Raw genomic sequence first — 12,985 nt, 5'->3', positions numbered from 1 at the left:
GATGTATTCAAAAAGGGCCAAGAGGTTATCATAATGTGGTGTTAATCAAGTTTCCTCATTCATAGGATTTTCCTATAAATGAGCGTATCGGGTAAACAAATTTTTCACTGGAACTGTGATGTATTCAAAAAGGGCCAAGAGGTTATCATAATGTGGTGTTAATCAAGTTTCCTCATTCATAGGATTTTCCTATAAATGAGCGTATTGGGTAAACAAATTTTTCACTGGAACTGTGATGTATTCAAAAAGGGCCAAGAGGTTATCATAATGTGGTGTTAATCAAGTTTCCTCATTCATAGGATTTTCCTATAAATGAGCGTATCGGGTAAACAAATTTTTCACTGGAACTGTGATGTATTCAAAAAGGGCCAAGGGGCGTTTATCAAGTTTCCTCATCCATAGGAAAATCCTATGAATGAGGGAATACAAACTTTTCACTGGAACTGTGATGTATTCAAAAAGAGCCAAGGTGTTATAATGTGATGTTCATCAAGTTTCTTCATGGGAGTGGGTTTTATTTTTGACACTCAAAGACTGCACAAAGGAATCTTCAGTACTACAGAGCGCAGGTCCACTAAAGTCATCGAGAGACTAAAGCTTTAAGGTATGGGCTATACTAAAATTTTTATTAATGTAATTCTTCAAGAAATATAAATGGAAATAAATGTAAAATAATGACATTAACTTTATTTTGATTTTTTTTTCCTTCTCACAGTTTTAATGATGATCACCACCAATCTACAGATCCAAATATTGATATATTTCTACACACTACTCCTCATGACAAGTCCATCTCTGGCTTTTATGCTTTGGAAGAAGAATTCCAAGACACATCGTGACATAACTGTTGATGCAATTTTACAGACAACAGCCGATGTCTGTAAATTTCAAGCACAACAGGCGGGAAACAATTTTGTTATGGTGAGCAAAACTTGATATCTATTGAAATATAAAGCTATTGCTCATAAAAATATATACATTTTTTATCGTGGATTGTGTGTGTGTCTTTCTTATCACAGCAAGCCCACTGACAATAGCATCAGTGGCAAAAGCTTGTAAGTCTGATTCAATCACTTCATTTCAAAAAAGCATTAACAAGATAACCAGATCCAATGCCTGGATTGATTTTCGGTATTTTGCTAATGGAGGTTACCATTTTGTTAATGAGCTCTTCTTGTCTGGACGTCAAATTATTACTGATGGACTTTCTGCTATCAAATTCAATGTCAAGGATCAGAGCTATGTAACTGCGAGAGAGGCACTTGGCAGCATCCTACACACCTTGCAGGTATGGAACAATAATTGAAATGAAAATATGATGTGTATTTACAAACTAATTTAAAAGGCATTAAAGTTGCAATGCTATAATAGCTAAAGAGGTGTTCTAGTTTAAAGGGAGATTAGTTGCTTGGTATTAAGCAGAATGCAAGACTTAATTATTTATTGCACCATAAACATTCACAGCCTAACTGAATTTGCAGTGATTGTGTTGTAATTTTGACCCTGTTTCATGTCTTTCCCTAAGGATTTTTACAGTCATAGTAACTGGATTGAACTGGGACAGAGAAAACCTTACTCCAACCTGATTAAACGAAACGCCCCAATCAGCAACATAGCAGGTAAATGAACACTGTGTGGGTGTTTTTTTTTTGGTGTGTTAACGTGTTTTTCCTGCTGATTGTACAGTGCATTCAGTTTTAATTTGTGTGTGCATATATAACTGATATATGCATAATAGTATATTAGCTACTTACTGTATTAACTGAGTGCAAGGTCTTTACAGGAAATTATCAGACCGAGGTCTTGACAGTACAGACTGAGCCGGAGGCAAAGGCCATACAAAAAGACCAAAGTCTGATATTTTCCCATAAATCCTGAGCTTTACAGAGTTTAAAGAGTTTATTATATGGCTTTTTTATTTCTAAGATTAAAATAGACGGTCATTATAATGAGGCGTGATGCTACTTTCAGTCACATCATATTTGTAATATAGTTGAGTCAGGCATGCAGAATAAACAGCGAGTGATTTTCAAAATTGAATTTCTGTTAGCGGTTTCTGAACACTCTTCATTGCTCATTTCTTGAATAACTCGGTGAATTGTTTGTCTTTTGTGTTTCGGCCATTTTTGATTCTGTTTTGATTTCCAGTTCATCAAATTAATCATGAAAAACTCCACTTAACAATTCCAGTTTTAAAGACACTTGTCTGTCTATCTACCTGTAAATCACAGATGGTTGACAAAGGTAAAACAACTTGCTGTCATAGTAACATGTCAGTTTACTACAAATCACAAAAACAGCTTCATTGCTCTTTAGCAGAGATTCTACAAGTCTTTGAAACTGTACAGGAACGATGAACATCATTCTTCCAAAAGCCTCAGCCTTGATTGGTGTTTTGATTATGGTGGTAGACAGCCCTGTCTAACACACCACACCAAAATCTCTGACAAGTGTTGAACTGGGTCAAGATCTAGTGGTTGTGAAGGTCTCATCACTCCTGAACTCTCAAATGTTTTTTTTAAATATGTCTTTATCATGGAATTATAGCATCCTTCTCTGTGTAGGTGTAGATGCACTGTTCTTGCTTATTCTTATGGGGCAGGAATTAAAAATTGGAGGGTTGTGTAATGATTTAATATAGCATTATGATTCTGGGCGGCACGGTGGTGTAGTGGTTAGCGCTGTCGCCTCACAGCAAGAAGGTCCTGGGTTCGAGTCCCATGGCCGGCGAGGGCCTTTCTGTGTGGAGTTTGCATGTTCTCCCCGTGTCTGCGTGGGTTTCCTCCGGGTGCTCCGGTTTCCCCCACAGTCCAAAGACATGCAGGTTAGGTTAACTGGTGACTCTAAATTGACCGTAGGTGTGAATGCGAGTGTGAATGGTTGTCTGTGTCTATGTGTCAGCCCTGTGATGACCTGGCGACTTGTCCAGGGTGTACCCCGCCTTTCGCCCATAGTCAGCTCGGATAGGCTCCAGCTTGCCTGCGACCCTGTAGAACAGGATAAAGCAGCTAGAGATAATGAGATGAGATGAGATTCTGTATCATGGCTGACCCTCCTCTCTGACACCAACTGCCAAACAAGTTAGGACATGGAACGAAAACAATTTCACTGTACTGTAACATACACCAATCAGCCACAGCATTAAAAGCACTGATACATGAAGTGACTAACAGTGATTATCTCATTGGCACATGTCAATGGGTGGGATATATTAAGCAGAACGTGGTCAGATTTTGAAGTTGATGTGTTGGAAGCAGGAAAAATGGGCAATATCTGAGTGACTTTGACAAGGGTAAAATTATGATGATTAGATGACTGGGTCAAAGCATCTCCAAAATGACAGATCTTGTAGGATGTTCCTGGTATGCCGTGGCTAGTACCTACCAAAAGTGGTTCAAGGAAGGACAACTGGGAAAACAGTGACGGGTCATCAGTACCAATGGCTCATTGATTCGCACAGAGAGCAAAGGCTAGCCCATCTGGTCCAATCCCACAGAAGAGTTACTGTAGCACAAATTGCTGAAAAAGTTAATGCTGGCTATGGTGAAAAGGAGTCAGAAGACACAGTGCATTACAGCTTGCTGTGTATGGGTCTGTGTAACCTCAGACTAGTCAGAGTGACCCCTGTCCACCACCAAAAGATCCTACAATGTGCACGTAAGCATCAGACCTGTACCATGGAGCAATGGAAGAAGGTGACTTGGTCTGATGAATCACATTTTCGTTTACATCATGTGGACAGCTGGGTGTATGTGAGTCACTTACCATGGGGAAGAGATGGCACCAGGATGCACTATGGGAAGAAGGCAAGCCAGCAGAGGCAGTGTGATGTTCTGGGCAGTGTTACGCTGGGAAACCTTGGGTCCTGGTATTCATGTGGACATTATTTTGACACAGACTACCTACCTATACATTGTTGCAGAGCAAGTACACCCCTTCATGGCAAGAGTATTCCTTTCAGCAGGATAAGGTGCCATTCCACATGACAAAAATTGTTCAGAAATCATTTGAGAAACATGACAAAGAGTTCAAGGTGTTGACATGGTGTCCAAATTCCTCAGATCTCAATCTGATCTAGTATCTGTGATATGTGCTGGACAAAAACAGGTTTAATCCATGGAGGACCCACCTCACAACTTGAATAAATCACTTCCTATTTGATTTACAACCAATGTAAATACGCTACATTATTTACACATTATCATGATATCAAAGGCATAATTAACAAAATTTACAACAATTTTATATATATATATATATATATATATATATATATATATATATATATATATATATATGTGTGTGTGTGTGTGTGTGTGTGTGTGTGTGTGTGCACTTTCACTTATACATAATGAACTTAACTTATATATACTGTAAGTTCATTATGTATAAGTGAAAATACAAACACACACACAAACACACGCGCACACATACAGTGCTCGGCGTAAATGAGTACACCCCCTTTGAAAAGTAATATTTTAAACAATATCTCAATGAACACAAACAATTTCCAAAATGTTCACAAGACAAAGTTTAATATAACATCTGTTTAACTTATAATATGAAAGTAAGGTTAATAATATAACTTAGATTACACTAAGTTTTTTCAGTTTTACTCAAATTAGGGTGGTGCAAAAATGAGTACACCCCACAGCAAAAACTACTAAATCTAGTACTTTGTATGGCCTCCATGATTTTTAATGACAGCACCAAGTCTTCGAGGCATGGAATGAACAAGTTAGTGACATTTTGCAACATCAATCTTTTCCATTCTTCAACAATGACCTCTTTTAGTGACTGGATGCTGGATGGAGAGTGATGCTCAACTTGTCTTTTCAGAATTCCCCAAAGAAAATAATTTCTTTACACCACAAAGGTGAAGGCTACAAGAAGATCAGCAAAGCTTTACTTAGCAGTCAGAATACTGTAGCAAAAGCGGTGCAAAAATTTAAGAAAGATGGAACTGCAACCATCTCACAGAGACGTCCAGGTCGTCCACGGAAGTTAACACCTCGACAGAAGCGTCTTCTGATGAGAAGGGTTGAAGAAAATCGGCATGCAAGTTCACTGTAGTTATCTAAAGAAGTAGAAAGCCAAACTGGGGTGACTATTTCCTGTGACACAATACAGCGTACGCTGCAGAGGAATGGCATGCATGGATGCCGTCCACGAAAGAAGCCTCTCCTAAAGCCCAGGCACAAAAAAGCCTGCCTAGAGTTTGCCAGGGCCCATGCTGACAAAGATGAAGACTACTGGGACTCTATACTCTGGAGTGATGAGACCAAGACAAATGTTTTTGGAACTGATGGCTTCAAAACTGTATGGCATCACAAAGGTGAGGAATACAAAGAAAAATGCATGGTGCCTACAGTGAAACATGGTGGTGGCAGTGTCCTTATGTGGGGCTGCATGTGTGCTGCTGGTGTCGGGGAGCTGCATTTCATTGATGGCATCATGACTTCACAGATGTATTGCTCTATACTGAAAGAGAAGATGCCACCATCACTCCATGCCCTTGGTCGTCGTGCACTTTTCCAACATGACTAAACACACATCTAAGGCCACTGTTGGATTCAGATCTGGTTGGAGTCTACATCCCTCCTCAGGCTTGTGTTACTGAGGCGTTACAACACCTGGCTGACCAGATAACCAATGTGGAGAAAAAACACCTGGACTCTTTGCTCATTGTTTTGGGAGACTTTAACAGAGCAAACCTCAGCCACGAACTGCCAAAATATAATTAGCACATTAAGTGTCCCACTAGGGACACAAACACTCTGGACCATTGTTACACTGTTTTAAAGGACTCATACCACTCTGTCCCCCGTGCAGCCTTGGGACTATCTGATCACTGCATTGTTCATCTTATCCTGACCTACAGGCAGAAGCTGAAATCTGCTAAGCCTGTGGTAAAGACGGTGAGGAGATGGTCTGATGAGGCCAAAGTAGAACTACAAGCCTGCTTTGACTGCACTGATTGGAGTGTTTTTGAGGCTGCAGCTTCAGACCTGCATGAACTAACTGATACCGTGACATCTTACATCAGTTTTTGTGAGGATATGTGTGTGCCCACCAAGACCTTCCGCACATACAACAACAAACAACCCTGGTTCACTACAAAACTCAGGCAGCTTCGCCAGGCCAAGGAGGAGGCCTACAGAAGTGGGGACAGAGTCCTGTACAAACAGGCCAGAAACACACTGACGAAAGAGGTGAAAGCAGCTAAGAGGAGCTACGCTGAAAGGATCAAAAACAGCCTTTCAGCCAACAATCCGGCGTCAGTGTGGAGAGGCCTGAAGAACATCACCAACTACAGGAGACCATCCCCCAACACTGCAATGAACCATCAACTGGCTGACGAGTTGAATGTGTTCTACTGCAGATTTGACACATTCACACCTCTCTCCCCCTCAGACATTAAAGATTCATTTACACCCCCTGCTATTCTGCCTCCTCTCGCCTCTGACCCCACACCAGCACTCAAGATCTGTGAAGAGGATGTTTGTCAGCTTTTTCGCAGACAAAAGATCAGGAAGGCACCCAGTCCAGATGGTGTGTCACCCTCCTGTCTGAAGGTCTGTGCTGATCAGCTGGCCCCCATCTTCACCCAGATCTTCAATAGATCCCTGGAGCTGTGTGAAGTCCCCTCATGCTTCAAATGCTCCACAACAATCCCGGTTCCCAAGAAAACCACCATCACAGGATTGAATGACTACAGGTCTGTAGCCCTCACATCTGTAGTCATGAAGTCCTTTGAGAGACTGGTGTTGTCACACCTGAAGGTCATCACAGATCCCCTGCTGGACCCCCTGCAGTTTGCCTACCAGGCAAACAGGTCAGCAGATGATGCAATCAATATGGGACTGCACTATATCCTGTAACACCTTGACTCTGCAGGGACGTATGCCAGGATCCTGTTCGTGGACTTCAGTTCGGTGTTCAACACCATCGTTCCAGATATCCTTCACACCAAGCTCGCCCAGCTCACTGTGCCCTCCTCCACCTGTCAGTGGATTATAAACTTCCTGACCGACAGGAAGCAGCAGGTGAGGCTGGGGAGTATCACATCCAGCACCTGGACTATCAGCACTGGCGCCCCCCAGGGGTGTGTGCTCTCCCCACTGCTCTTCTCCCTTTACACCAACAACTGCACCTCAAGAGACCCATCTGTTAAACTCCTGAAATTTGCAGACAACACAATGGTCATCGGTCTCATCCGAGACAGTGACAAGTCTGCATACAGATGGGAGGTTGAACGGCTGGTCTGTTGGTGCGGTCAGAACAATCTGGAGTTGAACACGCTCAAAACTGTGGAGATGACAGTGGACTTTAGGAGGAGCCCCACCCCACCCCACCCCACCCTGCCACCCATCACCATCACCAACAACATTGTGATTGCTGTTGAAACCTTCAGGTTTCTGGGTTCCACAATCTCCCGGGACCTGAAGTGGGAGACCAACACAGTCACCATCACCAAAAAGGCCCAGCAGAGGTTGTACTTTCTGCGCCAGTTCAGGAAGCTCAACCTGTCTAAGGAGCTGCTGACACAATTCTACTCTGCCATCATTCAGTCTGTTCTCTGCTCTTCCATCACTGTTTGGTTTGGATCGGTCACCAAACAGGACAAGAACAGACTGCAACGGACAATAAGGTCTGCAGAGAAAATTATTGTCAGTCTGCCCTCCACCCAAGACCTGTACCTGTCCAGAGTCAGGAAATGGGCAGGTAACATCTCTGCAGACCCATCACACCCTGGTCACAAACTGTTTAAACTTCTCCCCTCTGGGAGACGCTACAGAACACTGTACGCAAAAACAACCAGACACAAGAACAGTTTTTTCCCCTCAGGCTGTCTCTGTGATGAACAGCTAAAACCGGACTCAAATATCAGTAACAACAACTGTGAAATATCTGCACACTCATACCATCATTCTGTGCACACTGTATATTTATATTTACTAATTCATCCTTGCATTATGCTGTCTATACATATATTTACCCTTCTACATGTACATAGCTTTTTGTTTTTTTCTACGCTTTTTATCTGTTTGCACCAAGAGAGCGAAGTGAAACTGGAGTCAAATTCCTCGTATGTGTTCACATACCTGGCAAATAAAGTTTATTATACACACACACACACACACAACTTATAGGACTTACAGGATCTGCTGCTAATGTGTTGGTGCCGGCTACCAAAGAACACCATCAGAGGTCTTGTGGAATCCATGCTTTAATGGGTGAGAGCTGTTTCGGTGGCACAAGGGGGACCTATACAATATTAGGCAGGCATTTTTAACATTATGGATCACTGGTGTATTGTATATGTGACAAATAAAAGGATACTGGAACATTAAGTAAGGGATAATGTACAGTGAGCTGGCAATTACTGCAAAATAAACCCCAGCAGGATGATGCAGGTCTTGAACCACCCTGAAGGGGTTTATTTCATTATTTCATTACTTACGAAAGAAATCAATAATTTGACACAAAATATTCAACATAAAATATCAATAAACTGCAAAAAATTTGAAAACTGAAAATGAGGAGAAAATTCCTTAATATAAGTGAAATTATCTTGCTGCATGGACAGATATGTTTACTTGATAAGTCATCTTAGAATAAGTTGGTTGCAATCTAGAACTAGGTTTAATAATCTCAGAATTGGTGTCTTGTATTCTTCTAATAGGAAATGCTAGATTGTTTCAACTATTTTCAAGATATTTTCACTTGCTAAGATATTATTTTTTGCAGTGTATTGATTAAAAATGATTTTCACTTCTGTTAAAGACATGGTCCAAAACTATAGTCTGTTATTCATAGCAGCAGTCTGTTATACAGAAATAGACTAAAGAATGCCATAATTGATCAGTCAAGATCAAGTATTCAACAAAGCCATGTAAAAGTGGGAAATAATCTTGGTTGTCATCGTCGCGGTGATGGACTGTGCCGGAACCCTTTAGAATTTTCTATATTTCTGCATAAATACGACCTAAAACATCATCAGATTTTCACACAAGTCCTAAAAGTAGATAAAGAGAACCCAGTTAAACAAATGAGACAAAAATATTATACTTGGTCATTTATTTATTGAGGAAAATGATCCAATATTACATATCTGTGAGTGGATAAAGTATGTGAACCTGTAGGATTACCAGTTAATTTGAAGGTGAAATTAGAGTCAGGTGTTTTCAATCAATGGGATGACAATCAGGTGTGAGTGGGCACCCTGTTTTATTTAAAGAACAGGGATCTATCAAAGTCTGATCTTCACAACACGTTTGTGGAAGTGTATCATGGCATGAACAAAAGGGATTTCTGAGGACCTCAGAAAAAGCGTTGTTGATGCTCATCAGGCTGGAAAAGGTTACAAAACCATCTCTAAAGTTTGGACTCCACCAGTCCACAGGTCAGACAAATTGTGTCCAAATGGAGGAAATTGAAGACCATTGTTACCCTTCCCAGGAGTGGTCGACCAACAAAGATCACTCCAAGAGCAAGGCGTGTGATAGTCAGCGAGGTCACAAAGGACCCCGGGGTAACTTCTAGGCAACTGAAGGCCTCTCTCACATTGGCTAATGTTAATGTTCATGAGTCCACCATCAGGAGAACACTGAACAACAATGGTGTGCATGGCAGGGTTGCAAGGAGAAAGCCACCACTCTCCAAAAGGCAAGGCAAGGCAAGTTTATTTATATAGCACATTTCATACACAGTGGCAGTTCAATGTGCTTTACAGAAGTAAAAAGAACATTGCTGCTCGTCTGCACTTTGCTAAAGATCATGTGGAGAAGCCAGAAGGCTATTGGAAAAATGTTTTGTGGACGGATTAAACTAAAATACAACTTTTTGGTTTAAATGAGAAGCGTTATGTTTGAATAAAGGAAAACACTGCATTCCAGCATAAGAACCTTAACCTATCTGTGAAACATGGTGGTGGTAGTATCATGGTTTGGGCCTGTTTTGCTGCATCTGGGCCAGGATGGCTTGCCATCATTGATGGAACAATGAATTCTGAATTATACCAGCGAATTCTAAAGGAAAATGTCAGGACATCTGTCCATGAACTGAATCTCAAGAGAAGGTGGGTCATGCAGCAAGACAATGACCCTAAGCACACAAGTCATTCTGCCAAAGAATGGTTAAAGAAGAATAAAGTTATATTGGAATGGCCGAGTCAAAGTCCTGACCTTAATCCAATTGAAATGTTGTGGAAGGACCTGAAGTGAGCAGTTAATGTGAGGAAACCCACCAACATCCCAGAGTTGAAGCTGTTCTGTATGAAGGAATGAGCTAAAATTTCTCCAAGCTGGTGTGCAGGATTGATCAACAGTTACCGGAAATGTTTAGTTGCAGTTATTGCTGCACAAGGGGGTCACACCAGATACTGAAAGCAAAGGTTCACATACTTTTTCCACTCATAGATATGTAATATTGGATCATTTTCCTCAATAAATAAATGACCAAGTATAATATTTTTCTCTCATTTGTTTAACTGGGCTCTCTTTATCTACTTTTAGGACTTGTGTGAAAATCTGATGATGTTTTAGATCATATTTATGCAGAAATATAGAAAATTCTAAAGGGTTCACAAACTTTCAAGCACCACTGTAGCTGCATTTGAGCAGCATCTGCTGTGACTCTAAAGTCCAATTCTTGAGTGGCAATCTTTGCCACGGTTACTGCATATGTATGCTGTTGTTAACGAGAGTGTGGAGGATGCTCTCGCTCTTTGTTGTTCCTTTCTGTCATGTCACAAATGTTCCCTCCTGGCCTCAGCTCTGTTAACACCTTTCCAGACAATACAACACCAGTTGCTTCAATCAAGTGTAGCTGTCTCCCATGAGTCGAGGTTGATTTCAGCGGACTTCATGTCCATCTTGCACACATGCTTATAATGCAGCATTGGATGGCCAACTGGTCTTGAGCCTGATGCAAGTTCACTGTAGAGGACATCCTTTGGGAGGTGTCCTTCCTCTATGCAATGTATATGGGCAAGCCATTGGAGGCCTCTTTGGGACAGCAATGCGAACATGCTTGGCGTGTTCACCTGCTTGAGGACATCCTTGTTTGGTACTCTGCCCTGCCAGGATATACCCAAGATGTGTCACAAGCAACACAGATGGAAGCCATTGAGGCGATGTTCCTGTCAGGCATAACCTGTCCAGATTTCATTGCCATAGAGTAGGGTGTTCAACACACCAGCGCTGTATGCCAAGATATTGGTGTTTGTGGTCAGCTTGTTTTCCCACATTCTTTTGGACAGTCTTGGCATGGCAGATGCTGCTTTGCTGATGCACTTGTTGATCTTGGCCTCAAGGGAAAGGTCGCTGGAGATTGTAGAATCAAGGTAAGTGAAGTTCTGGACCAACTCCAAGGTGCAAATTTTAAACCAAGTTATGTCTTATCATCTGGTTCAATCGGTTGAAATTAATTAACCAAGTACCATGTAAGTATACATTTAACAAGGAAAACTTGGCACTGCATTAACTATGTTGATATTATGCTGGCTGAAACGAGGATTCATAATGCGGCAATTTGCATCACAGAATATGTCGCAGCGGTGCAGCCGCATGGACTCTGGGGCCTGTGATTGTATTGCCCAGACCAGTTGGTCTCCTAGTGGAAAATCCTTAAAAAATGCTCTGATTCCAGGGGAGCTGTTTTCCTTGCATTTGGTCCAAGGGCTTTCTGCATGCCTTTATAGACCCCATGTGTATTCCCAGTGTCAGCAGCCTGTTGGATACTGTGACATAAGTTCAGCCAATACAGGTTGGCACAGCATCTTGTGATTGTCTGAGCATTATTCCTTGCTGTTCTCAGATCAGAGAGGTTTTTGGCTGATGGCACCCTCTTGTAGTTCACCAAGGCTTCACATTTGACTTCAGTGACAGGTTGGGAGTGACTCTCATAGAACCAGTCTGGATTTTGTCTTTTTTTTTTCTTGCAAAATGTAGACAAGGCTGTGCTGTGGATGGTGTGCCACAGGAAGTTCCATTTCTCTTAGGTTGGTTGTTTCCCTTGGTTGCTTGTTGGCCCTCCAGGGTCTCCTTAACAGAGTTAGCACACTGAGTGCAGAGTTCAGGACCAAGAATCATTGCAGTGTTAATGGGTGGGGACCAGAACACTTGGAGTGGTGGAATTGCTGCATACCACAGTGTGATCTGTATCACAATCTGTGCTGTGGTAGCTGTGTGTGGGGAGTACATTCTTTAGCTGGGCTCTTCTGGTAATGATTAAGTCCAGCTGGTGCCAGTGATGGGATCATGGGTGCATCCAGGATACTTTGTGGTGTGGCTTTGTGGTGAAGAACATGTTGCAGATGCAGAGCTTGCAATAGGTACAAAGTTCCAGCAGTCTCTGTCCATTTACATTCATTCTGCAAATCCCAAAATATCCAAGGCAGTCAGGCCAGGAGTCGTGCTCTCCACCCACTCCAGCATTGAAATCCCCAAGCAGAAACAAGTGCTCCAAGTCTGGTCCCTTCCCAACAGCAGTACAAAGATCTTTGTTAAACTGATTGTGGCAGTGGGGGCGTGGTCAAGCGTCGGTCTGTGACCAGAGGGCGGAGTCAGGGAAGGTAAGTGGCAGAATCACTACACCTGATGTGAATTAACCTGTGTTTGTGTGTCTTCCCAGCAACCACGCCCTATATAAAGAGAGAGAGGGCAGAGGAAGGGAGCTCTCTCCCGCACCAGATGACTTGTGTGTGTGTGGCTGGGAGAGTATATGTTCGTACTGAAAAGTGCAAATAAAAAAGAGTTTTTGGAACTCAGTTCTGGCCTGCCGTCCTTCTGTGCTCCACCCGCCTGCTCTGACATCTACACTGATCTTTGACCTCCATGGCAGAGCAGAGAGTTGGGGCATAAATGCTCAATATGTGCCATCAGATGGTGGTTCTATTGCAGACAGCAAGTTGTTCTTCACAGCAAATCCAACACCATGCAGTTATACTTCCCTTTGGCTCTTCCCTGACAGAGAAAGGTAT

At 42.2% G+C, this 12,985-nt stretch overlaps 1 protein-coding gene across 1 annotated transcript in view; it reads left to right on the top strand.

The window, feature by feature from the left end:
* The first annotated feature begins 720 nt into the window (after positions 1-720).
* Positions 721-12,985, top strand: part of LOC132889733 (von Willebrand factor A domain-containing protein 7-like) — a 44,642-nt gene continuing 32,377 nt past the window's right edge. The window contains exons 1-3 of the mRNA XM_060926528.1: positions 721-925; positions 1,020-1,288; positions 1,526-1,619. Coding sequence (XP_060782511.1) covers positions 721-925; positions 1,020-1,288; positions 1,526-1,619 — 568 coding nt within the window. The remainder of the gene's footprint in view (positions 926-1,019; positions 1,289-1,525; positions 1,620-12,985) is intronic.

Source organism: Neoarius graeffei, chromosome 7, assembly GCF_027579695.1.
Source record: "Neoarius graeffei isolate fNeoGra1 chromosome 7, fNeoGra1.pri, whole genome shotgun sequence".
NCBI classification, from domain to species: Eukaryota; Metazoa; Chordata; class Actinopteri; order Siluriformes; family Ariidae; genus Neoarius; species Neoarius graeffei.
Note: the sequence above shows the minus strand (reverse complement) of the source record. Positions and strands in the feature narration are given on the sequence as shown.